Source organism: Microtus ochrogaster, chromosome 16 (genome assembly GCF_000317375.1).
Source record: "Microtus ochrogaster isolate Prairie Vole_2 chromosome 16, MicOch1.0, whole genome shotgun sequence".
Taxonomy (NCBI): Eukaryota; Metazoa; Chordata; class Mammalia; order Rodentia; family Cricetidae; genus Microtus; species Microtus ochrogaster.
Window position 1 is genome coordinate 52,029,778 of NC_022018.1, and position 27,185 is coordinate 52,056,962.

At 45.8% G+C, this 27,185-nt stretch overlaps 1 protein-coding gene across 3 annotated transcripts in view; it reads right to left on the reverse strand.

The window, feature by feature from the left end:
• Positions 1–2,930: 2,930 nt before the first annotated feature.
• The window catches only part of Znf169 (zinc finger protein 169), a 25,792-nt gene continuing 1,537 nt past the window's right edge, over positions 2,931–27,185 (reverse strand). Inside the window, exons 1-5 of one of the 3 annotated variants that reach the window (XM_026783045.1) lie at positions 18,690–19,243; positions 14,997–15,082; positions 14,223–14,349; positions 13,692–13,787; positions 2,931–6,268 (exon numbers count right to left, since the gene is read on the reverse strand). In XM_026783045.1, coding sequence (XP_026638846.1) covers positions 4,308–6,268; positions 13,692–13,787; positions 14,223–14,349; positions 14,997–15,029 — 2,217 coding nt within the window. In that variant the 5' untranslated portion in view covers positions 15,030–15,082; positions 18,690–19,243 and the 3' untranslated portion in view covers positions 2,931–4,307. Of the gene's footprint in view, positions 6,269–13,691; positions 13,788–14,222; positions 14,350–14,996; positions 15,083–18,689; positions 19,244–27,185 lie in introns of those variants that run through there. The other 2 variants (XM_005355152.3, XM_026783044.1) reach the window with 2 other exon arrangements.

Here is a 27,185-nt window from a genome sequence, read left to right on the forward strand (position 1 = left end):
CACCGGGGCCAGTAAAGGATCCGAGGCCGGGGGAGACTGACCCTATGGTAAATATATAACATCAAAGGGGCCTGGCTGGGGCCAATCCTAGAGTAGTCAGGATTACAGGTATTCGGGCTCTGAAGTTTAGAGAAAATGGGCTGAAGAAAGTGGGCAGCCTCAGCTCCGGAACTCCTGGCTGGAGGACTAAGGAAGTTTGTGACTGACGGGTGTGACTGACACCCTGGGCTAGATCACGGACACGTGGGCACAGCCCAACAAGACGTGCCTTTGAGATGCAGAGACAGAACAAACACAAATGCCCTTCAGTCTGTGTATGGGGAGCTGCGCGTGTGGTGAGAAGCCCTCTAATGGCGAACACTGGAGAACCTTCTCAACAGTGAGGTTTGGGACAATACTACTCACTGACAGACAGAATCCAGAATAATTGTGCAGCGAAAATCTCCGCTGCTCCCAAGAGAGTCAATGCCCCAGAATCCTCCGCGGTAGATCACAACACGGCCCACACCTGCTGCGCGGCGTTGGAGAGAAGCAGTTTATTTAAAGAAAAGGTTATAAAGCACAGAGGACTGCGGTGTAAAAAGCAGTCAGCTACCTCCTGGGCGGCGAGGAAATGCAACTCTCCTCCCTCCCCATTAGGAAAGCTGAGCATTTACTCGTGGTTTCTGTCGTCTTCACCACTGTGAAGAAAAAGGAGTGGTCAAAAACACCTCTCATGGGACGCATGGATCACCTTGGGAAGGGGAAATAGATGAGATCTCACGGGTGAACTGGGGGCGGTGGGGTGGGAGTAAGAGGAAGGGTTGGGGGATGAAAACATGAGGGAACCGCATGGGAGTTGGCGGAAGGACCAAGTGGGAGGGCAATGAAAGAGGTATCTTGATAGAGGGAGCCATTACAGGGTTAAGGAAAAACCTGGTGCTGGGGAAATTCCCAGGAATTCACAAGGACTTCTAGGAATAGTGAAGAGCGTGCCTGAACTAGCCTTCCCCTGTAATCAGGTCCGTGAATACCCTGTCATCATAGCACCTTCATCTGGTAACTGATGAAGCAGATGCAGAATCCACATCCAAGCATTAGGAATCCAGTCAGAGGAGGAGGGATTATATGAGCAATTGGGGGTCAAGATCATGAGGGGAAACCCAGAGACAGCTGACCCAAGCTCAAGGGAACTCATGATCTCTAGCCTGACAGCTAGGGAGCCTGCACGGGACCAGACTAGGTCCTCGACATGTGGATGAGAGTTGTGTAGCTTGGTCTGTTTGAGGGACCCCTAGCGGTGGGGCCAGGATCTATCCCTGGTGCATGAGCTGGCTCTTTGGAGGCCATTCCCTATGGTGGGATGCCTTGTTCAGCCTTGACGCAGGGGGAGGAACTTGGTCCTGCCTTAATGTGATATGACCTGCTTTGTTGACTACCCATGGGAGGCCTTAGCATTTCAGAGAAGTGGATAGGAGGTGGGATTGGTGGGGTGGGGGGGGGGGGGCGGGAGGAAGGATGAGAAGGGGAACTGTGGTTGGTATGTAAAATGAATAAAAAAAATTTAAAAAAGAACACCTCGTATGGCAGGAGTTGATGGCTAGTTAGCTTTTATAGAAGTAGAGGGGTACTGTTATGTTGAACTGTGTCCCGCTGCAAGCCCAATCTGTGTATTAAAGCTCTGGTGATGCAGCTGTGTTTGCAGAAAGGACATTTAAAGAGGTCCCAAAATGTATAAGGTGTCACCCTAATCCAATATGAAGCGTCCTTATAAGACAGGGAAGGCTGAGCATAGCAGCACGAACTTTAACCCAGCCTTGGGGAGTACAGGTAAAAGGATCAGGTTCAAGGCCAGTCTTGGCTAGGTAGTGAGTTCAAGGCCTTCCTGGGCTACGTGAGAGTTGTTTCAAAAGAATAAGGGTAGGAAGCTTTGGGGGAAGAAGGAGGAAAGGGAAGAGAAGGAACAAGGAAGTACTATGGTAACCTTAGCTAATACAGACTTTAGAACCAAGAGTGGGGTGTTGTCCTATCAAACCAAAAAAATGTGTTAGCGTCTTGGAACTATGAAACATGTGGCGGCTAGGCCCGTTTGAGGTGCAGGTGTGAGGTGATCCTGGTGAGGTCTCAGGAATCAGGCACAGCTAATTAAATTAATTAAATTTGAGAATTAAAAACTAGTATCCTTGCTATACAGTGGCAAGGAACTTGGCTTAATTAAATCCTAGTGTTCTGTAGAACGGAGTGTTTATTATCACTATTACTGAGGGTGCACATTGCCACAGAACGAGTGGAGGTCAGAGGTCACTTTGTGGAGTTGTTTCTCTCCTTCTATGAGGATTCCAGGGTCACACCTGGGCCCTCGGGCGTCTGTGGCACATGCCTTTACCTGGTGAGCCATTTTGTTGGCCCCATATGGAGGTATTTTGAATAATGCAAGTACAAAAAGCTCAGATGAGATTTCTACACAGATGATCAAACTATCAACTCATTTGCCCTTGCTGCCTCCAGCAAAGCATGAAGACACAGACAAACTGAGGATATTGTTGAGCAAAACATATTTAGAACTTTAAATTTTGGAAAAATTTCCCCTTATACATATAGGTTTTTTTGTAAGCCATGAAGTGTGTTTTGGAGGAAAGAGTAGATGGCTGGAAACCATTTTCTAAAGAGATTAGTGTTTAATGTGAACCACAGACAATTAGCCACCTCACCCAGCACTTTCTAGCCTTTGTGAACAAGGAAAGAGGTTGGGGCAAAATGAAGACAGACTTTAGGGCTTCTGAGATTCTAAAGAAAACAATAGTGGAGCTCCAAACTGTGAGCATGTGCTCATCTTGAAGAAAAGGGAAAAGCTTGGTGTGGTGGCTCACACCCTTAATCCCAGCACTGGGGAGGTAGAGGCAGGTGGATCTCTGTGAGTTCAAGGCCAGCCTGGTACATAAATGCAGACACAGAAAAAGGAAGAGGAAGGGGAAAAAAAACGAAAAGAAAAGCAGAGGAAAATGGGGGGAAATGTGGTTTCAAGTAGAATTCATAAATCAGGGCTGCTACTCTGACCAGAAATCAGAAAGAACAGGTCTGGAGTGAGGTCAAATACGTCTCCTCAGGGTCCACGGCTCACACTCCATGGCTCAGGCTAGGGAAACAATATTAATTGTCATCCCTGTGCGCCAGGGGACAGAACACTGAGTCAAATGTTATTCTTGAGACTCAAGGTCCCATAGACTTTGCCCTGCTAGGCTTGTACCTGACACTGGGACCATCACTCCTCAGGTCTTTCCAACATTTCCCCTTTGGAATAAGAAAAATGTATAGCTCAATAAAAACAATAAAATAAAGAATATCTAACCTGTATCTGTCTGGCCATTGGAATTTGGAAGCACATTCTATGTTGGATTTCATAGGACTGCAGACAGATATGGTTTGCAGGTGGACTGGACTTAAAGCCTCACCCAGACTTGACTGAGCTATTTATATTAGAGATTTTCAGTGAGCTAAGGCTTTGAGGTCTGGGGATGCTGTGTGCATATGGTTTGTATTTTGTATGTGCAAACATCAACTCTGGTGCTGCAGGGAGAGCTAGCTGTCGGCTGAGTCACACTCCCCCAGTGTGAATACTGATGCATTTAAAGAAGCAACCGAAGTTGAACAGGGTCCTCTGGTGTGGCCCTGTCTGGGAGGAACAGGCACCAGGAAAGCATATTCAAAGGAGACGGACCGTGGGAGCACAACACAACGGGAAGCTGTTCATCCATCGGCTAAAGAGAAGTGAGGCCGGCGCCACGCCTGAGCCAGTCTGAGAGGGCTCCCAGGCTCCACATACATGGCAAGGTACCTCTCTCTTTTGCCAAAATCACACCATCTGGGGTATTTTGTTAGGGAGCCCAGAAAATTAACTTACTGAGGAAAGTAAATCATAAACCAGTGATTTCACAAACAAGCAAGGGCTTTCTTTCCCTCGTTCCATCTCAGGAAAAAAAAAAATGGAACCTTCATTAGTGATTTCTGCCAGCTTCATGCTCTTGGGGAAAGGAAGGAACAAGACAGGCAAACACCTCTCAAGCTAGGAGCTGATAGCCAGCCACATGGTCCCCCTTATGTCTGCGGGGGTGCAACGTCTGGCTGAAGCCTGCACCTGCCGCACCCCCACCCCACCACAATCCCTGCACGTGTAGGGCTTCTTCCCAGAGTGGGTCTACAATGAGGCAGAGTTAAAGCCAAAGCCACACCCAAATGGCTTCTCTATGGACTGGACTGAGCCCTCCAGTCAGAGAGGTCTGGATTTCCATCCAGTCCCCCCAAACACACACGCTGTTCACGTAACGCTCCTACTTAGAATGTCTCCTCTGGTGTCGGGTGAGAAGATACTTAAAGGCAAACGCGCGCCCGCACTGGGGGCACAGGTAAGGCTTCTCCCCAGTATGGCTCCTCTGGTGCCCAATGAGGTTGAACTTCTGGCTAAAAGCCTTGCCACACTGGGCACACACATAGGGCTTCTCTCCCGTGTGCGTCTTCTGGTGCCTGATGAGGAGTGACTTAAACTCAAATGCCCGTTCACACTCGGAGCACCGGTAGGGCTTCTCCTCTCCGTGAGTCCTCTGGTGTCTGATGAGAGAGACCTTCTTTCGAAACTCATGCCCACACTCGGCGCACAGGTAAGGTTTCTCTCCCGTATGGATTCTCTGGTGCCTGATGAGGTTGAACTTCTGCCTGAAGCTCCGGCCACACTGCGCACACACGTAGGGCTTCTCCCCTGTGTGTGTCCTCTGGTGCCCGATGAGGTTGAACTTCTGACTGAAACCCCTGCCACACTGGGGGCACACATACGGCTTCTCCCCTGTGTGTATCTTCTGGTGTCTGGTGAGCAGTGATTTGAATTCAAAGGCTCGCCCACACTCGGGACACTGGTAAGGCTTCTGCCACCCTGCGTGGGTCCTCTGGTGTCTGATCAGCGTGGCCTCCTTTACAAAACCACGCCCACACTCAGGGCACAGAAAAGGGAGCTCCCCCGTGTGAATTCTCTGGTGCCCGATGAGGTTGAACTTGTGGCTGAAACCCCTGCCGCAGTGGGAGCACACATACGGCTTCTCCCCCATGTGTGTCTTCTGGTGTCGGGTGAGCAGGGACTTGAATTCAAAGGCTCGCCCACACTCGGGGCACAGGTAAGGCTTCTCCTCGGTGTGGATCCTCTGGTGCCTGATGAGGTTGACCTTCTGGGTGAAACTCCAGCCACACTGGCGACACACGTGAGGTTTCTCCCCGGTGTGTGTCTTCTGGTGTCGGATGAGCGTGCCCTTTTGGCCAAAGCGTTGCCCGCACTCAGCACAAACATAGGGCTTCTCCCCAGAGTGTGTGATCTGATGCGTGAGCAGCCTGGAGAGCAGTCGGAAGCCACGGCCACACACAGAGCAGATGAAGGGGTTGTCGTCAGAGTGGGAGCTCCACCTGTGTTGCAGCAGCGAGGCCTTTCGGCAAAAGCCTCTCCCACACTCCGGGCACACGAAGGGCTTTTTGTCCAGGTGAGTCCTCTGATGAAGGAGGAGGTCCACCTTCTGGCGGAAGCCTCGCCCACACTCCGGACATACAAGGGGTCTCTCTCCGGAGTGAATGATCTTCTTGTGGTTGTTGAGAGAGGATAAATACATGAAACCTCGCCCACACTCCCCACACACATACGGCTTCTCTCCCGAGTGTTTCCTCTGATGGACCGTGAGGGAAGCCTTCAGAGTAAACTGGTGCCCGCACTCAGCGCACGAGTAAGGCTTCTCGCCTCCCTGCATCCCCTGGGGCTTCATGAGGTCTGACCTCTGGCAAAAGCCTGTTACACAGTCAGGATAGTCATGATGCTTCTGAGGGCTGAAAAGGCTGGTGGCATCGGGAAGCCCTGGAGGAAATGCTCCCTGTAGAACTGCTCCAGATTCTGACCCGTCGGACCCCTTCAATACTGTGCCTGCCTTCTCGGGGATGCCTCCTGGGGCCGCGTCAAGGTCTGTTGGTTTCCTGCTGCCTTCTTCCACCCAGTATACTGCCTGACCTTGACACGGGCTAAACAGCGTCTGCAGGATCCCGGTTGGACTCGCCCTCTGCAGCAGAGCATCGCTGCTGGCCCCCTCTTCATCTCGTTCACTGATACAACAGCCAGGAGCTTCCGGCTGGAGGTTGCTGCCTGCTGGCGGGCTTGGGAAAGTCTGAGGGGGGTGTTCACTCAGCACACACACTCTGAGGACGTCGGGACTAGCAAAGGATATCGGGCAGGAGAGACCGGGCTCTAATTCTGTCCTGGGTTCTGCTAGAGAGAAAGCATTGGTCAGATTCCGAGATGCCGGTGGGTAGTAACATTTCCCCAACTGTAATTCCTCAGACGCCCACACACTCCCTTCACAAACAGCGGTCACACAGCTGTGAACGTCAGGAAACTAAAACTCTGAAAAGCTTCATGGGCTTTGTCAGCTCTATAAACTACTGCAATTAGAGTCGCTAATAGGGGCACGAACATGCACAAATACTTGTTTTTACTCAATGAGCTGTTTCTTCTTCCTTCTGAAAGAAAGTGACAAATTTGAAGTCATCTACCTAAAGGTTTCCCCAGATGAGAGAGGCAGATTGAAATAATCTTAGGGACCCCTGTGTGATACTAAACTGAGTGCTCCCTCACCCCATAAGCGAACAGGGAACGAACTGGGTTTTCTTTTCAGCAAACACGGTGTGTTTCGGCAGTGAAGTGGGGCGCCATGGCCTAGACCTGCTACCCCTTAAAGAAATATGGCTCCCGGTGACCTAATTAATCCAAGACTTTCTTGGATTTTCTTCAAGTCATAAAAAAAAAAATGGTTCCCTCTAATAACAATGCTTGCTTAGAAGATAACAAGTCAGCACATCTGTGCCACCACGATTGGGTCTTGTCTATTAGAGCTGATTATAAAATCCTATGCGTTCTGATTGAGGACTCATCACGACCAGCCTTTCTAGACCTGCCTGATTCTTTCCGACCAACACAAAGTGTGACAGGTTTCATGAACCATCGGCAGTAGGTCTGCCGACTGTCTTCTAGACTGCTGTTGGACCACCGCCAATTTTTTTTTTTTTTTTTTTGGTTTTTCGAGACAGGGTTTCTCTGTGGTTTTGGAGCCTGTCCTGGAACTAGCTCTTGTAGACCAGGCTGGTCTCAAACCACCGCCAATCATTAATGCACTGCTTACATCTCCTTGCACAGTCCAGTACCAAAGAGCAGTCATTACAAGGAGCACATCCACAGAGGCTACAATACATACTGCAGAACCTTTGACCAGAGATGTTTCCGGGCCCTGAGCCACATCAGTGATGCATTTGATCTGATCTAAAATAAGTTTGACATCCAGAGGGGTCAAGGACACCACAAGAAAACCCACAGAATCAAGTAACCAGGGCTCACAGGGGTTCAGAGAGACCCAACTGACAACCAGGGAGCCTGCATGGGATGATCTGGGCACTCTGCATAGATGTTATAGCTGTGTAGCTTGGTACTCTTGTGGGACTCCCAAGGCTACAAGTGGGAACTGTCTCCGGCTCTTTTGCAGACTTTCGGGACCCTCTCCTCATACTGTCCAGCCTTAATACATGAGGAGGTGCTTAGTCTTACTGCAACTCGATAAGTCATGTTTTTTTGATGCTCATGGGAGACCGGCCCTTTCCTAAACTGAAACAGAGAGGGGTTGAGGGGGGAGGGACTGTGGCCAGGATGTAAAATAAATAAATTTATTAGAGAATAAATAAATGGCCAAAGGAGAATGGTATCATGAAGCTCCCTTCCTAGCGCCTAAGTCCACGTACGCCCCACTGTTATTTCTCCTAAGAAAACCATTCGGTGAGCTAGCTCTCTGGGTGTCCCTGCTAGTCGAACAGCCTCTTCTTGACAATCACTACCACTGTTCCTCCTGGCCTTCCAGACTGTAAAACATAACAGTTGCTTCAGAACTGGGTGACAGGTTAGGAAAGTTGTCATGTATGCGCTAAAAAGGCCTAGACTGCCACTAAAGGGAGTCGCTGGGAGGAAATACGGAAAACAAGTTTCTAACTGCACTCCGGTGTTTGGAAAAGAGTGGCGCTTAGGTGCAGTAAAATAGTTAGCAGAGAAGATTCCTGATCCCAGTATTGAAGTTGTACCTTGGATTGTCCTTACCACTTAATGGAAAATGCAGGAAGAAATTAGAATTGTTAAGAAAAAAAAGAAAATTCTGTTTATGCATACCGGGCAGGTGAGAAAGCCTGCCATAAAGAGAACACTAAGAACGTAGCTAAACAGCCTTGTATGCACCATATAACCATGCATAATTGCAGAAGTCTCAACAGACGTGGGATTACAGTGCCAGAAACACAGCACTTGGAGCCGAGAGAGCAGGGAGCAGGATAAAGAGAAGGAAGGCTGCCGTGCTTCCGGGAACCTACGGCTCTGGGTAGAACTTCTGTAGTATTACGGACTTCCTAGGTTAGGGTTTTTCATCATGGCATCTTCCTACATATGTCATCACACCCTCTCCTTTCCTCCCCACGAACTTCCCTCTGCCCCTCTAGCTGCTTCTTTCTTCCAACTTCTTTCTTATTACGTATGTTCCATTACCTTCTCTAGTTTCTACTTCGTTCAAGTGTCCTCCCCACCTTTATGACTGATACCCTGTAAAGTTTTGTGATGGGGAGAGAGAGAGGGAGAACTTTAGGAGAAGGCACGCACTATTTGTGAACTCTGTCTGTTGAACGTGATTCCCAGCTGTGTTCACTTGCCTGCAGACTCTCTCGGTATACACCTGAGAGTAACAGAGCTGAGTCATACAATGGTTCTATTTTTAGCTTCTTGAGGCATGGCATACTGATTTCCACAGAAGCTCCTGTGTTTATGTTCTCACTGGCAGTGTGTAGAATTCTTTTTGCCCACCTCTTCACTTGAATTTGCGGGGGAGGGGGTGTTTTTACTGACGATAACCATTCTGATGGGAGTGAGACAGAATCTCAAAGCAGCTTTATTTTCCAGCTCCCTGGTGTTGGACACCGCTTCACACATTCAGTGTTCACTTGCGTTTCTTCTTTTTGAGAACTGTCTGTTCAGCTCATTTATTAGCCTGGTTCTTTAGTATTTAATTTTTAGCAGAGCTATCCTGACGTAAACATGCACTGTGCTTCAAAAAGGGGAGAGCGACCCCACATCAAATCACTGCCACTTCTATCACAGATGTGAAGCCCACAGCTAAGTGGGCAGTGGGACCTCCACTCTTGGTTTCAAGGGTACAACAGTGGTTCTGGGAGGGCATTCTACTCCTGGCGGATGGCATGGGATGGGGCTTGGCAGAATTCTAGGAATGGAACCCCTGCCTCAAGTTGGTGGGGGGCCTGGCCATTGCCCCTGTGAGCCTGAGAGCAGAACAAACCCAAGAGGATTATTTATGAGCCTTAGGCATTCATGGTAGAATAGAAATACCCTAACCCTAACACATAAGGCACAAAGAAAAGTCCACATGGGGGAAAAGATCACAGCATCCCTGCCAACATTCACCACTTGAAGAACAGAAAGATCACCTTGATTTACACCTCCTTAGCTCCCACACTCTTGTTTGTCATACCTTTTTTTTTTTTAAGGTAAAAACATGAGTTAATCATCAATATGACTGCAAAAATTTTGTAAGTAAAGCTTCTAAAATTCTATATGTAAAGCTGTGATGCCCTTTTTTCCTCTTTATTTTTTTTTCTGTTTTCTAACCCCCTGCTCTAGGAATTCTCTTATTTTTAATTGTTTTTTGCTGCTGTTATTTTGGGGTTTGTTTGGTTGGGTTTTGGTCTTATGGATGAGAGAAGGATCTTCTTTTACCATTTTCTTCTCTTTGAAGAATTTCCTTACCTATAGATCGACATGGTACGTGTCCCAGGTTCTTTATTTCCATTAGTAGCAATGTACCGATTTCCTTTCACTCCTTAAGGATAGTTTTGCTAGGTATAGAATTTATAATCCTTTCAGCACTTGAAGAAAATTCTTGCCATGTCCTCATTGGCCTAATTAGTTTACATGAAAAACCCTCTGTAGGAAAGACATTTTTTTCCTCACTGGCTGTCTTCCAGATTTTTACCCTTTTTTTTTTTTTTTAGTTTCCAGAATTGTAATTATCATGTGAATTAGTGTTTATGTATATATGTTTATTTAATGTTTCTATGGCTTCTTGTATCTATATGTTTATAACTTTTTACAAAGTTTAAGAAGTTTTCAACCATGATTTTCTCAAATATTTTTCATTATCCTTTTTGGATTCTGATGACATAAATACTGTTTTCTTGGCTTTTATACCAGAAGTCTCTGAAATCATTCTTTTTTCAGTTTATTTTCTTTCTTTGTTCAGATTTATGATATTTTATTGTTCTGGAATCAAGTTCACTGATTCCACTTGGATGTCATAGTGAACATATTTAATCCCACCATTCAGGAGGCAGAGGCAAGTGGATCCCTATGAGAGCAAAGCTAGACGCCCTGTCTCAACACATAAAACAAGTTCACAGATTCCATTCATCACTCCAACTCTATAGTGAGGCCCATCCAATGAGTTCACATTTTCTCTTGTATATTTCAGTAACACAAATGCAAATTTATTTTTTATATAAAATAATTCTTTACTGATATTTTATGCTTTTATTTCAAGAGCATGTGTAACAGGTTGAAAATTCTTGGGATGCTTTTTATTCAGTACTAAGGTGTTGGAGAAGGGCCCGCTTGTTTGTCCCAGCCGCCCAGCTAGCTTAGCCCCAAAATAACCACACAGAAATTGTATTAATTAGATCACTGCTTGGCCCATTAGTTCTAGCCTCTTATTGGCTAACTCTCACATCTTGATTTAACCCATTTCTACTAATCTGTGTATCGCCACGTGGCAGTGGCTTACCAGGAAAGATTCAGCACGTCTGTCTCTGGTGGCTCCATGGTGTCTCTCTCTTCTTCCGCCTCTCTTCCTCCCAGCATTCAGTTCTGTCTTCCCTGCCTACCTAAGTTCTGCCCTATCAACTAAGCCAAGGCAGTTTCTTTATTCATTAACCAATGAAAGCAACGCACAAACAGAAGGACCTCCTACACCATTAGGGATAAAACCTAAGACCTTGTGTGTGCTAGGCGAGTGCTCTATTCATGAACTATGCCCCCAGCTCTCTTTTTATATTTTATTTTTAAGGTCTCACAGTTGTCCGGGTTGACCTTGAACTTGCCATCCTCCTTCCTCAGTCCAGTGCTAAGTTCACAGTGCTGCATCTACAGGCCCTGAAATCTAATCTGATGACCCCCACTTCATCAGCTCACTGTCATCTTCAAGTTGTAATTTCCTGGCTCTTCCTATGGTGGGTGATATTTTTTATTCTATACCAAATGGTTTAGATTCTAGGTACTATTTCATGTCATTTTAAGAAATATGCACCCTATTTATGCTAAACACTAAAATACAAGTAAGTAGTTAAGTAAGTTATGATATAGCAATATAAAGTAATTCTACTCACTAATAAAAATAAGTTATTGACATACACCATACGTATAAAGTTGGAAGTAATTATGCTAAGTGTAGAAAACAGTTATATCATGTATGAATTAATTAACATAAGTTCTAGAAAATTCAAACAAATCTATAATCGGGAACAGATTAGGAAGGAGGAGACGGTATTGGCAGTTGCTGGCTTCTGGGGGAGGGAGAGTCAGCTTCCTTTAAGGCTGTAGTCCTGGTGGGTGGTCTCGTACCCATGCATACAGCATACACGGGCAACACAAACAGGACTGGCTGAGCTATATTTCTATATTTAAAAGGGAAGGAAAAGAGGGCATGAAGTTGGGAAATGTCCTGACTTGGGGAGATCTGGAAGGAGTGAGGAGAGAGGTATGGGGAGAGTATGATAAAAATCCATTGTATGTGTGCAGAAATTTTCAAAGAAGGAAGAAAATAGTTTGCTTTTTTGAAAGAAAGGAAAAGGAGGACAAGGAGGCTGGAAAGCAGAAGTTGCGGTAAGGTGTACAAGAAGTCTGGGAAGGAGGGGTGTGCTCCCCTGTGTCGGTTCTAACACAGCGCATTGATTTTCACTTCTAATAGTTTACCTTAAAACACGCCCTATTTCTTAATATTCATATCTTAAGAGTATTTTATAGTATATGTTAATATACCTCAGATGATAAAGTTCGTTTTTACAAAGTCAGAGCTTGATATAAAGCATAACATCCCCCATATGGTTTATTTAGAAGGAAAAAAGTAAACACAAGAGCATGGTAGTGCACACCTTCCATCTCAGGACTCAGGAGACAGAGACAGGTGGATCTCTGTGAGCACGGAGTTAGCTTGGTCTACATGAGGAGTTCTGGGCCAGCCAGGGCTACACAGTGAGACCCTGACTCAGAATCATTTTTAAATGCCAGTAAAGTGAAAATAAATTCATGAAAAAAGATAAGGCTGGCAAAAATCTACCTGTACATTCTAATATTCATATGAAATTATATGACTATTCATTGGGTTGGATTAAATACCTAAATGTTTTGGAGAAATTCTACAATTGTAATCAATAACAAAAGAGAAAAAATTTTAACTGAAAAGTGGGCAAATGTCTAAAGTAGTCAAGTCTTTCCCAGAAGAGGGCACAGATCGCATGAGAAGATGCTCATATTAGCTACCTAAAACCCCAAGAGAGTCCAAAATGATGAGGAAGTGAGGTCGGACAATACCAAATGTTGGTAAGGATGTGTCAAAAGGATTCTCACACTGCCACTGCAGTACATGCTCTTACCAGCTTCAGACACAATCTGCTTATCTAATCAATTCCAAGTTACAAATGTATGTGAACCAGCTACTTCAGTCCTAGCTATGATTCCTGCACACGTCCACAAGTGTTATAAGAGTACAGAGTGACAGTATTTGATTGTCAGGAACTGGGGGTGCAGACTATGAGTGGAGAAATTTACAGAACATGCAAAGTAATGTGGCATTCTGAAGGACCCAGGGGTAGGAACCCAGAAGGAGGCAGAGAAGTAGGCCAGTCTGAGAAGGAACGAGCCTGCCCCCTGGTGGACAATGAGCTCCTAGACCACAGGGCAGCCAGACTGCTACAGTTCTTCACATTTTACTGTAATCTTAATTAAGCCATCACAAAGAAAACAAAGTTATGGTAATCTACAGGATGGGTGTGATATACAGCATCTGCCAAGGCAAGAACAGAAACTGAAGAGCATTCAGCAGGAGCAGCCTCGTTAGTCTGGAAGGGCAGGCACTGTCTTGAAGATCAAGAGTGAGGCTGGCAAGAGCACAAGAAGAAACCCTGAATGTACTGCTGGTGCCAAGCAGAGAAGTCAGGTGCCCGGTGAGGTACACCTCCAGGGGAGCCCTGTCCTGGCGAGCAGCACAGAGAGGGAGGGAGGGAGGGAGGGCTGGCTATATAGCCTTACCTAGAGCCCTGGGAGGAGAGCTTCCCCTAGCATGCCTTCCTGGCCTGCTGAGCTCCTCAGTGCCCCGTATCCTCATCACCTGCCCTGTCTTTCACTGCCCCGGTACCCGGTACCCGCATCCTCATCGCCTGCCCCGTCTTTCACTGCCCCGGTACCCGGTACCCGCATCCTCATCGCCTGCCCCATCTTTCACTGCCCCGGTACCCGGTACCCGCATCCTCATCGCCTGCCCCGTCTTTCACTGCCCTGGTACCCAGTACCCGCATCCTCATGGCCAGCCCCGTCTTTCACTTACCCAGACAAAGGTCCAGAAGGCATTCACTGCCATCTCTCCAGGGTTCCGCCCCTTGTTCCAGCTGTGTGATGAGTTTGGGTTTGGAAAATGCAATTCCTAGTCACAAGAAACAAAACCAAGGACCCCTTTAGGCTAGTGACTTAAGAGCTACAACAGAACTCCAGGCCAGTGCAGAAAATGTCATACACCCAGAAGGGAAGTGCAGAGATGGGGAAAGAATATCACCCAGATGGGAAAAAGGAGAAAGAATGAGCAAGGGCAGAGGACCCTGGGTCAAAAGCAGGTCATGCCCGAGGCTTGAATAAACAAAGCTCCTCCCATATTTGAAGGGGTAGCCTAGAAAGAGGCCTAGAAATACATCATCACTCATTGCAGACACACACACTCACACATACACACACACACACACACACACACACACACCTTCACTACAAAATATGGACAGTCTGAAGAAGAGAACACATTGGCTGCTACACAGACGGTTAAGATGCCCACAGGTAAACTCTGAGACCTAAATCACGACGCCCTTACCCAGGGAGACCAGGTGGCTATAATTCTCCAGCATCACGTCCCTGTAGAGGATCCTCTGTGCAGGACTCAACAGTTCCCACTCCGTCTGGTTGAAAGCCACAGCCACATCATGGAAGGCCATTAACGCCTATAACAAAAACACATTCCTGCTCATAAAAGAACCACCCGGCTAAAAGCAGCTTAAGTCACTATCCAGAAGCCTCCTATAAGAATGTCTCCGCCAACTCTCCAGTTTGCAAACCCCTTCAAAAGCCAGTCAGGAGTCTGGGAGGGCAGCTGTGGCAAAGGGCTGGCCTTGAAACCACAGGCTCCTGAGCTTGACTCCCTGTATCCATGCAAAAAGCCAGGTGCTGGAAGCTCAGCGCTGGGCAGTGGAGATGGGGGTCCTTGGAGCACACAAAGCACACAGCCAGTGGTCCCACCTATTCATTGAGCCCCAGATTCCAGTGAGAGAATGAAACAGACGGCTCCTGAAGAATGACAGCCAAGGCTGACTTCTGTGTGTGTGCGTGCAGGCTTCATAATACAGCTTTTAGGCCTTGGGAATCACTGGGTACATAAGCCTACATATCCTGTATTTTTACATTAGCCATGTGACAATCACCGTTAGCTACATAGTGAATGTTTTGGGCATGAATGAACAAAGAAATTTAATAGAAAGCTCCAGGTAAGATAGGCTAGAGCTCTCAGGTGGGGGCAGGCACTGCCAAACACCCACAAGGAAGACTGCAGAAAGGAAAATGGTAGAGAGACATGAGAAATGGCGGAGCTTACCTTGTCTCTGGTTGTCAGGAGCCCTGGGGCCATCGTGCACTCTGGGAACACACTCTCTGGACAAGAGTCTGCTCGCAGAGTCCAATCTGAGGAAGAAGAAAAGAGAGGCACTTAGGAAGACGGCCCTTCATATCCCAGTTTCCCGGTTCAGTAGAAGACAGGAACATTGTAGAAGTGAGGTTGCCAGGCTGACAGAGACATCTCTGCAGCCCATTCTTAACCAGTGAAGAGAATCCACAAGTCTGAGTCAGTCATGAATCAAACCCCATCTCTGGCTGAATAATGGGGCCTCCATGCTCCTGGGTAAACTCAGAGTGTCTACCTGCAAGCACTCCCTCTGAGAAATGAAGTTCCCCAGCGCACTGAAAACAGAAGCTTTCCATCCATCATCCATCCCTGCCGCTGCCCGGAGGCTAAAGAACAGCGTCCAGGAAGTCCAAGGCAGGATTAGAAAACGTAGGTCTGGGGAAGAGCAGGAGCAGAGCACAACCTGATCTTTTCTCGCGTGACCCTGGATACACCCACTCACAAATCAAAGATGAGGATCCCAAGATTTGAAATGTATAAGAGTTCATCATCAGCCTTTGCCTGCTACATTGACAGTCGACTTCACAAGCAGACTGTGTAAGGAAGAAATAGAAGGTGCTCTTTCCCCAGTTAAAGATAGGAGAAAATCGTTCCTCACATGAGCTATGTGACCTGGGCTGGATCCTGGCTTACACGCATGAATGAGAAAAAGAGACAAGAGAGAGTTAAATACAAATGGAGCGTGAGACACAGTAGAAAACTATAAATGTCATTAAGTGAGATCCGGACATTTGGGATTCAGAGGAAAAGAACAGTAAGAACCAAACGTTCTGGATAATGAATTGATAGTTATAATTACTGATAAATACGATGTCCTCAACAAATAAAAGTATTAAAATATCAGGGAGGGAAGCTTTTATGAAATAAAGAAAGTACTTAAAAGACATGACAAGGCCGGGCGGTGGTGGCACATGCCTTTGGGGAGGCAGAGGCAGGCGGATCTCTGTGAGTTCAAAGCCAGCCTGGTCTACAAGAGCTAGTTCCAGGATAGGCTTCAAAACCACAGAGAAACCATCTCAAAAAAACAAACAAAAAAAGACATGTCAATCAAGTGTAACATGTGGACCTAATAAGAGAATTATTTTAAGCAGTCAGTGAAAAACAAACTCTGACCTCATCTAAAGATGGCATGAGTGTTTGTGGAGAAATAACCCACAAAATCAATAAAAACTCCTAAAGCAAGTTATTTTAACTAATAGACACAAAGTTAGTAATAAAATAAATATTACTTTCCTATACACTAGCAATGAACCACTGGAATTTGTGATTAAAACAGAACAACATTTACAATAACATCCAAACATAGTAATATTAAGCATAATTTTTAATTTTGAGATGGCTATGAGGAAAACTACAAAACTTTGTTGAAAGAAATGAAAGATCAAAATAAATGAAGAATAAATTAAAGTGGGAAAACTCGGCATTTTTAAGGCGTCAATTCTCCCCAACCTGGGCCACAGATACAAAGACATCCCCATCAAAACCCTGGGAAATTAATTTGTAGATATGTTTAAAGTCTAAAATTCACAGGAAAAGACGAAAGACACAAAAGAGTTAATATGCTTCAGAAGAACGAGACCAAACGCTGCCAGCATTCACAACTTACAAAGCAGTAATCAGGACAGCATTGCACTGGAGGCGGGGCAAGCAAACTTAGAAATCCATCCCCATAAACTGAACCAAATGACTCTGTTCCAAGTAGCCCAAACTGATGAAGATGGTGACGGTTATACTCAGGGGGTAGCGTTCTACAATAGCCTTGTTCAGTGATTCAGAAGAGACAAACCAGAACTGGTACTTGCAGAAGGGTGCAGGAGCAACTGGCTCACAAACAGGCTCTGGCATAGGTTCCAGAAAGGAGCCAGTTTCAAAGAAATCCACACTTTGAGGAGAAATCTGGGTGCAGGATAATCCGCTTATTTACAAGTGATAAATCTAGGGTATGAATCCATGAAACTTTAGAGCTGTTATACTTCTGGGAATGACCGCAATGTTTTCATACTGTAAAGTGAAAAATAATAAATCCTGGGGGAGAGGGATACATGACACTAAGTATTTTTTGATAGAAATATATAGTGTGTGTTAGAAATGAATATCTATATCATTTCTATATCAATATCAGTAGATACCAGAGACTACAAATAGAAAGCCCATTGCTAGGAATGGGTTACCTCTTTTGGAGTTGTTAGCCAGTGAGGCCCCAAAGGTACCCCCCCCAAAAAAAAACATTACAGGAATTACCACTACTCTTGGTTAACCTTCAGAACTTGATGGTAAGACACCACATATCTGAGTCATAAAACATGAAGAAATCAAGCTGGTGCTGGCCTGGAAACTTCACCTCTGTTGGCTAATTTTCAACTGCTAAAAAGTGCTTCACAGGCTGCCATCATCAATCACACCTAGCTTTGAGCCCTGCAAACTACAATAATGACTGGCCTGCCAAGATACACAGATAGGTCCACTGGTGCAGTAGTGGCAAAACCATCATGGGAGCAACCAACCACTTTCTACTTGGATTTAAGTGTGGCTCCACAAGCTGAAACCTATACCGGTTATCAGGACAAGAGCCTATCAGACATGCAATAGTTCCTAGAGGCTCACCTAATACCATTATTTTGCTAAATGGACATAGTATTAAACCAATTCCTGATGACTTTTTGGTTTACCCATAGATTAATACCTTCTCTCCACCCTCATTTGAGACACTTCTATTTGCAATAGATAATGATTAACAGAAAGGCCCACAACTGGCCAAGAATAAGAAACTGCAGACTGTTCAGCCCTAACAAGAACACACATATATTACAAACCCCCAGCCTAGGCTCAGGAATCATTGAGGAAGAGGTAGCAGAAAGAGCATAAGAGCCTGAGATGGTGGGTGACTCCACGGAAACAATGTCTTCTGGCCACAACAGGGCAGCTATACATAAGAACTCACAGCAGGTACCACACCATGCACAAACCCTGTGCAAGCCCAAGTTAGACCAGATCTCGGCATGGAGATGGGAGGTCGGCACCCACCCCTACTATGGAACTACTGGCAATGTTTGGCTGCTGGAAAAGGAAGAGACGGTTTTCTCTAAGAGTATATATAGCCAATACACAATCCAGTGGAATATATGGGAGTATTTGGGCCGCACAAATTAGTCTTAATGGGTTTAAAACAGAAAGAAAGAAAAAAGGACACAAAGATGGGTGAGTAGAGAGAGCAGATGGGTCTGGGAAGAATTTTGGCTGTTGAATATGATCAAAATGAATTGTATGGATAGCTCAAAGATCTAAAAAGAAAAGAAAAAAAAAAAAGACCTGGGCACATCTCCAAGATCGAGGAGTCGGCCAAGAAGTCCTGGGTCTTGGGGAAAGTCCCATCCCTTTGCTGCACTCCAGGCTCTTGGAAGGTCCCAAACTCGTGGGAGCGGCACAAAGTCTGAAGCCCGCATGTACAGGGGTCAACCCCCGCCCTCCCCACACACACAAACACACAAGCCTTGGCACACACCACGGCTCCATGCTTCAGTACTGGCCCCATCTCCTGATCTTTATCGTTCCCTTCAATCAGGCAATTTTTTATGTTTTCCCCAAAGGCATTCCTGGGGCACTAACCTGGGTCCCAGTGAGCGAGCTGTATTTCCAGATGTTGGTTGGCGCAGCTCTTCAAGACTAAGAGTCCCCAAGAGTCCCGTTCTCACCAGTTCGTATGTTTGTTCCTGTGGAGAATGGCTCCTACCCCTCACTTCTCAGTCTCACTGGCAGGTGGGAGTGGAGGGACGATGTCTGGATGCTCCAGATCCAGTCTCCCAGACAGTGCCCAAACACAGAGGACACACCTACAGTGCAGCCTGGGAAGCGGATCGTGGGCCAGACTAACCTGCAGCTTGTCTTGGACAAAGTACTGAACCCCAAATCCCATTCCCACGTGGCCCCCTCCCCACCCGAGGGTCTTCACCGAGACCCTCCTCCGAGATGGGCAACGCAGCTGATTCCACTCCCGAAGACTCCACGCATCGAGGACGCAAACAGACGCTGAAGCCTGAACCTTGTGGGTGTCCCACGCCAGCTCTCTGGGCTCTTCTCCTCCTGGAAGGATTTGCAGAAGCCAGGGTCGTCCTGCTCGCTCGCCAGAACCGCTGGAGGACAGTCCACAGGCACAGGTGACGACCGCAGGATGCGGAAGTACACCGGCCGGGATGACGCGCGCGCACTACACGACCCACGCAGCTCTAGAGATGGAGGAACTACAATACCCAGAATGCTGCGTGCAGCAGGACGCCTCAAGCTGACGGCGAGGCTGCACCTGGAGCTTCAGGCTGCAGAACTCTCTCCCTTGTTGCAGGGTAGGCGCTTGGAGAAACTGAAAAATCAGAAAAGCCAAACCGAAGGAACCTTCAGGTACTTAAGGAAGCATTAATCAATTCTTTTAGAAAGATGTGTTATCCAGACGCCTTCATCCTGCCACCTCACTGGTTTTTGTTTTTTTTTAACATGTCCTTTTTAAATGACATCTTGTGTTTTAAACTGCACTGTGTATGATTCACTTCTTTAAAAGTCAAAAATGCTGGCGAGGTTGTTTCTTGAAAATAATTCTGAATTTTTAAAATGATTACAAAACAAGGTCAAACTAAGTTTGAAGACATTTAAAGCTGTACTGTTTTAAATTATTTCACTAATACAAAAATCAGTTATTGGTTATAACAGAAAGACAATAAAATCTTTACAAAAAAGACTAGGAATTTAATTTGAACTTGGATTTTGAATTGTATTTCTAGAAATTTGACATGAGTGGTATCTTCAAATTATTTCCTCTTTACTTCTTACAGTGAACTAACACAGAGCAGAAGTGACAGGGACCGGATTCAGTCTTCCACATTAATCAGTCTTTAAAAACGATGAAGTTTATTAAACAATAAGTGTGAAGGCATTGCACATGGAAACAAGGAAAATCAGTGATCTGGATTACGAAGTGAACAGCGGACTTCCCTGGGGGAGAAAACTCCCTGGTCCAAGAACAGACAAGGCAAAGCCAAGCAGGACCTGCAGGTCAATGAGACGAAGTTAGAGTCCTGGGGAACCGAGGCGGCTGGAGTTCAAGCGACGACAGTACAGGACAGTACAAAGAAACAGACCCAGAGATATGCAACAGTTTCTCTTCCTCACGCACCCACTAAACACCAGCGGCACCTGACACAAAGCTGCACTGTAGGAGAGAACCACTGGAAGATGTTCGAAGGACTGCAGGAGTGAGGAATAATACCTATTCCTGTGAAACAGTGAAACCTTCGGAACTTTACATAGTATCTGGAAAGGGCTTCACCTCGATAGTGAGACAAATGTTGACCTCAAAGGCTTTCTTGTTTCAGTTAAGTACGCCTAGAAAAGACCAAATTGTTTACAAGTAACTTCATTTTATTTTTATATATTTTTTGTTTTATTTATTTATTTATTTATTTATTTTGGTTTTTCGAGACAGAGTTTCCAGTAGCTACGGAGTCTGTCCTGGAACTCATTCTTGAGACCAGGCTGGCCTCGAACTCACAGAGATCCGCCTGCCTCTGCCACCCGAGTGCTGGGATTAATCCCACACACCACCACTGCCTGCTTCATTTTATTTTTAGATGCTCAAGAATGCTCAAAATAGGGGCTGGAGAGATGGCTCAGTGGTTAAGAGCATTGCCTGCTCTTCCAAAGGTTCTGAGTTCAATTCCCAGCAACCACATGGTGGCTCACAACCATCTTTAATGAGGTCTGGTGCCCTCTTCTGGCCTACAGACATACACACAGAATATTGTATACATAATAAAGAAATAAATATTTTAAAAAAATGCTCAAAATACATAACTATGCCACACTCAATAAGGCAAAACTTGGAATGTCAAATTTTCAATTAAAAGATGTCACACAAGTAAAATAAGAATATATTGCTATGATAGGAAAAAATAAAGTCAATAAAAATAATACTAAGAAATAGAGGGAGGAGTTGGAGAAATAGCATAACACTGAAGAGCCCTTGCTACTCTTACAGAGAACCCAGGTTCAATTTTCAGCAACTACATGGCAGTTGTCTATAATTCCAGTTCCAAGGGACCAGATGTCCTCCTCTGGCCTCTACAGACACTGTATGCACATGGTACATGTAAATTTAGGCAAAAACACTGGTATATATTAAATAAAAATAAATAACATCTTGGCAGGCGTGGCTGAGGAGATGGACTCAGTGGATAATGTGCATGGCTCTCAACCGTGAAGATTCAGATTTGCATGTTGAACACCCTGCTTTAGTTTTTGTTGTTGTTTTATTTTGTCTTTTGAGACAGGGGATATATGAACAGGGTCCTCAAACTCACTATGTAGACCAGGCTGGTCTCGAACTCACAGAGATCCATCTACCCCTGCCTCCCAAGATCTGGGATTAAAGGTGTGTGCTACCATGTAGTTTATATGGTGGAGATGGACAGAAGACACCTAATATCAGCCTCTGGCGTGCACACACATGCACAAGCACAGGCACGTATGTGCACACACCACACACACTTGTAAAAGGAGGAAGAGAGATGAGGGGAGTGAGCCCAGAATGGAGCTCAGAAGTAGGGGAGCCCAGGTGTCTGCCCACGGATCCAGGACACTCCCAGAAACTGTTGTCCAAGGCAATCTAGTTATCAGCCTCTTGAGACACATAAGAAATTTCCATCTTGAAATTGCTATAATGCCCTTCAGTTTGAAAAGCTATTTCTCACAAGAGTGTGCCTACTGGGACAGAAGGATAGTAAATACATGATGCTCTAAAGGCAGTGGGACCTGGGAGAATGGAGCCCATAGATGAGGCAGCCTACAGACTCATGCAATAGCCAGCTTTATTCAGAGCATCAGAATTCATACTGAGAGTTAGGAAAGATCACCTGAGAAAAGCTCTCGTGAGTGTTTGGTTGGATGCGATACCTCAGCTCCCTGGAACCCCTTTATCCAAAGAGTCTGGAATGTTTGGGTTAGGGCTTCATTCACCCCACCCCCTGGCATCCGTATATACAAGGAGTCTGGAATGTTTGGTTGGGGGCTTCACCCACCCCCTGGCATCCGTATATACAAGGAGTCTGGAATGTTTGGTTGGGGGCTTCACCCACCCCCTGGCATCCGTATATACAAGGAGTCTGGAATGTTTGGTTGGGGGCTTCACCTTAGCCCCTCTCCATTTCAAGCCCCCTCCCCTGGGAGTTGCCTCAGTCCAAACTCCGCCTCCAGGAAAGCCAGCCAAACAGTGACTTCTCCCCAGGGAGGGTCAAGACCACTCCCACAGGCTATTTAAACTGCCCCCCAGAGAATGAACACATGGTCTCCTGTTTCTCGGTTCCCTCTCCATGTTTTCCCAGGGGGGCACCAGGAGCACTGGCATTCATTAAATCTGGGCTTCTTCTAGTTTGGTTTGATTTTGTCTGATTTGGATTATTGCCTCGGCAGAAAGGCTTACTGGGCCAGAAAAACTTAACAATGAGTTCAAGCCACATATAATCACAAGGACAAGCCACATGTGGCCCAACATGTTATCCCGTAGAGACACATAAACATTTAATTGAATACAGCAGTAAGCAACACTGAGTGAGGTAAACTCACTCCTGTCTGCTACACTGGGAGAAGCACAAAAGCACCGTCCAAGAGCAATTCCGTGTTTTGAAGAAACTGAGGTCACAAGACTCTTACTTTTGTTTGTTTGCTTGTTTTTGTTTTCACGATTTCTCACAAGCGTTCAGAATTCTCACATGACTCCATTCTTGAACCATGTGCTGACTATTAAGAAAAATCCTCTCCACCGGCGCACAGAAATCCGATCAAAACAGATTAAACCGAATTAACGTGCCCGTGTTTTATTAAATGCAGCACTCTCGGGTGGCTGAGAGCGTGGCAGGGGAGGCAGACAACCAGGGAGCACACACAAAACCCGGGACAAGAGAGTTGTTCCGTTTCCATGAGTATATAAGCTTCATGTTATTTCTGTTGTTGATGATACCTAGCTTTAATCCACAGTGGTCTGGTAGAATGCAGGGAGCTATTTCAATGGCCTCTTTAGACACGGGCTTTTGGCAAGCTGTACAGTACTAGATTTCCACTTCCTCCTGTGGAGTGGGCCTCAGATTCAACCAGAAGACATTTAGTTCCCCAGTTACTGACTTGCCACTATCATTTCAATGGGCACTTCATGTCTGGCTGATCAGTAATGTTATTGTGCAGGGCCCCCAGCGGAACAAGGGTTTGGATGACAGTTCTCCCCCCTAGAAGCCCGCACAGCACCCTCTGGCACATTGTGAACTGACCAGGAGGGAGCAAGCTTCCATCCCAGTTCCTGCCTGGTTTTTCTATGTCCTGTGTCTTCAACGGTATAGTTTTACCAGCTCGTTCTGGTACCAACCACAGTAGCAAACACCTCAGAGACCTCTCTACTTTTCCATCATGGAGAAGGAGCACAAATTTACTTGATTTCTGAGATAGGGTCTCATTCTCTAGCCAGGTCATCCTGAAGCTCTCTATATCTCGCTGGCTTTGAACCCATGCTAATCCTCCTGCCTCCATGTCCCAAGTGCTGGGATTATGGACATGAACCATCTCACTTATTATTATCTATTTGATATTCCAATTGTCCTTGATTTGGCAAGAGATATCATTTTATTTTCATTCATTCATTTATTTATTTAAATGTTTTGGTTTTTCAAGACAGGGTTTTTCTCTTTGTAGCTTTGGAGCCTGTCCAGGCACTGTCTCTGTAAACCAGGCTGGCCTCAAGCTCACAAAGATCCGCCTGCCTCTGCCTCCCAAGTGCTCGTATTAAAGAGGTGTGCCACCACCTCCCAGCTGAGAGGTACCATTTTCAAGCTGGCCATCATCCTTGGAGCATCCTTTGCCTTTTGGCAATTTAGAATTTATGCTTTTGTACAGTTATAAAGCCCTGGCTCTCACCAGGTGGTGGTGGCCTAAGTTCAATCTCCCAGATCAGGGTAAAAATAGAACTAACTCCCCAGAGATGTCCTCTGACCTGCACATGCCCACTGAGACACATGTCTGTCAGGAGGTGATCTGCCTGCAAGCTTCCACTGTTCCTCCAAGGGTAGGGTACTGAGTGAAGGCTTCCCTCTGCACCACTCCAAAGGCTGGGAGCAAGGTGTCATGAGGGCTAGCAGCTGGCAATCTGGGAAAAGAACCTTACTTTTATCTTGGTCTTCTATCCCTTGAAGGAGTTCACTCAGCCTTAGTTGAACGTTCCTGAAATAATTAGTACGTCTGCATGCACAGCTGAGCAGGAATCTGATCCAAACTTTGTGACTAAAGAGAGAGATGGGAAATGAAGGCAGAGATTCCAAGCTTTCGTCCTGCTTTCAGATCTTGGTTAAGCCCGGATGAAAAGTCAGCACTTGCAGCAAACACGCCCAGTCCCTGTTGTAGCCCTTTATGGCCCTTCTTGCCTCGTGCTAACCCATTTATTACTGTTCATTTGGTTTTTGAGACAGGTTTATACTATGTAACACAGGCTGGCCTTGAATCTCTGATCTTCCTGCCTCAGCCTTTTAGGACTCTTGCTATGATACATTTATTTATCACAATAAACTGCATTTTCTGTACCAAATTTTCAAGAGTGGCATAAAAGATAAAAGGTGAAAGGAGAAGGAAACCACCATTTGTAAAATATAATCTGATTTATAAAACAGACAAACTGCATCAGACTAAAATTATGCACCATAGTCTCTAGGTTCCCAAACGAAACCAACAGCAGCAGCAGCAACACATGTAACACAAATTTGTTCAGCTAAACCATATAGCCTTTCAAAAGACAAATTTTCAAACTAAGTGCAGTCAAATAATCCAATTTGCCTTTATTTGCAATTCATGAATCAGGTGGCATTTCATCTAAAAATAGAGACGTGTTAAGATGGGCTAACGGAACTGTCCGCTGTCTGTGAGGCAGCTGTAGCAGAAACAAGGAGACAGCGTGACACAGTCAGTGGTTGACTGACATCAGTAACTGCTGCTGAGATTTAGAGCAGTGGGAGCTCCTCGAGCCTGACAGACACAGCCCGCTGGCACAGTGCCGCCATGTGAGAGCGGGAGAAGGTAGAAAAGACCAATTAGTAGATTCCCCCCAAAGCGCTGCTTGCACAGTTCATTTCCAAACATGACCTCACTTCGCTACCTGGATCGGGATGACATGGAGAAGTAGCTGAAACACAAGGGGTCATTGTCCTTAACAACGTAGCACAGCAGCGTACTCCTGTCAACTTTAACATATGGCTTCAAAAACAGAAAGCTGCCTGCTCTGTGGTGTCTGTAAAGTCTCAGTTGCTTCGCCACCCCATCTCGTGGGGTTGGAGTTTAAAATGAAAATGTGAACTGGACCCAGGACCAGTGCCATTCAAGAGCATCCTGGGTTCCATGCACTGTGATATCCCCCCTCTTCCACTTACTGCTGTTGGAATGCTTATTCCAGAAAGATTCACACAATAAAGTCTCTCTTGATTTTTCCAAAGGTCAAACAAACAACATAGTATTGGACTAGTGAACTGGAACTTTGGCATGAGTAGGCACATTTTGGTTTGGCTACTGAAACTGAACATGTGCATCCAGTTCAGTCAATTGGCTGTCTAGTATGTTTTAGTTAACAGTTCTAAGACTACAAACACATCAGTGCCACAAAAACTCATATGTCCCAAAAATAAGGTCACATTTTGTTACATCCTATCTTTGTTAGGGTTTTTTGTTTTTGGTTTTTTTTTTTTTTTTTTTTTTTGGTTTTTCGAGACAGGGTTTCTCTGTGGTTTTGGAGCCTGTCCTGGAACTAGCTCTTGTAGACCAGGCTGGTCTCGAACTCACAGAGATCCGCCTGCCTCTGCCTCCCGAGTGCTGGGATTAAAGGTGTGCGCCACCACCGCCCGGCTTCTTTGTTAGGGTTTTTATTGCTGTGAAGAGACACTATGACCATGGCAACTCTTATAAAGAGAACATTTAATTGGGGTAGCTTGCTTACCATTTCAGAGGTTCAGTCTATTATCATCACGATGGGGAGCATGGCGGTGTGCAGGCAGACATGGTGCTGCTGGCTGCATCTTGACCAGAAGGCAACAGGAAGTTGGCTGACACACTGAGGTATGGTATCCTGAGCTTGGGAAACCTCAAAGCCCGCCCCCAGAGTGACACACTTCCTCCAACAGGGCCACACCTACTCCAACAAAGCTACACCTCCTAATAGTGCCACTCCCTATGAGATTATGGGGGCCAATTACAGTCAAACTATCACACATTCATAGTTTATAATCTGAAATCCTTCCCAATACCATCCTACAACCCACTCCAGAGCTACACTAATCCTCTACTGTCCCAAGATTCTGTCTTCATTTCTTTCTCCCCCTGTGATAAACTACTCAGACGATAGCAACTAAGAGAGAAAAGATTTCTTCAGCTCAGAGTTTCAGGTACAACTATCATGGAAGGATGTCAGGGGACAGGAGCTTCTAGCAGCTGGTCGTATACAATTAGAACTGGAGAAAGATGGCTACACACCAGAGCTAACTCCATTTCTCCATTTAGTACAACCCAGAATCTCCTGTCCAGGAGATGGTCCCATTCGCATGAATGAAATGAAGATAATCCCTCACAAAGCCAAGCATGGTGGTGCACACCTTTAACCCCAGCACTCAGGAGCAGAGGCAGAAGATCTCTGGGAGTCAGAGGCCAGTCTGGTACACTAAGTAGGCACCATGCCACCCAAGGGTGCAACATGAGAACCTGTCTCAAAAAAACAAAAACAAAACAAACAAACAAAAAAACAGCAAGGGCAAGAAGGGGAGGGAGGGCAGGGTAAGAGAGAGAGAGAAAAAAATGCCAGTTTCCCACAAGCTTCCCCAGAAACCCATTTTCCAAGACATTGTGGATTCTGTCAAGTTTATGGCTAATACTCACGGTCACAGAGGGCCGGTATGGTTTCTTGCATGTGTATACTCCTTTATTGTGACAGGAATAAACAAATCTGTCTTTGACTGTAAGGGTATTGCTGATATCTGTGTAAAATGGCCTTATCTGTTTTGTTTTATTTTTATTATATTCTGTTTATGTCGTGTGTGTGTGTGT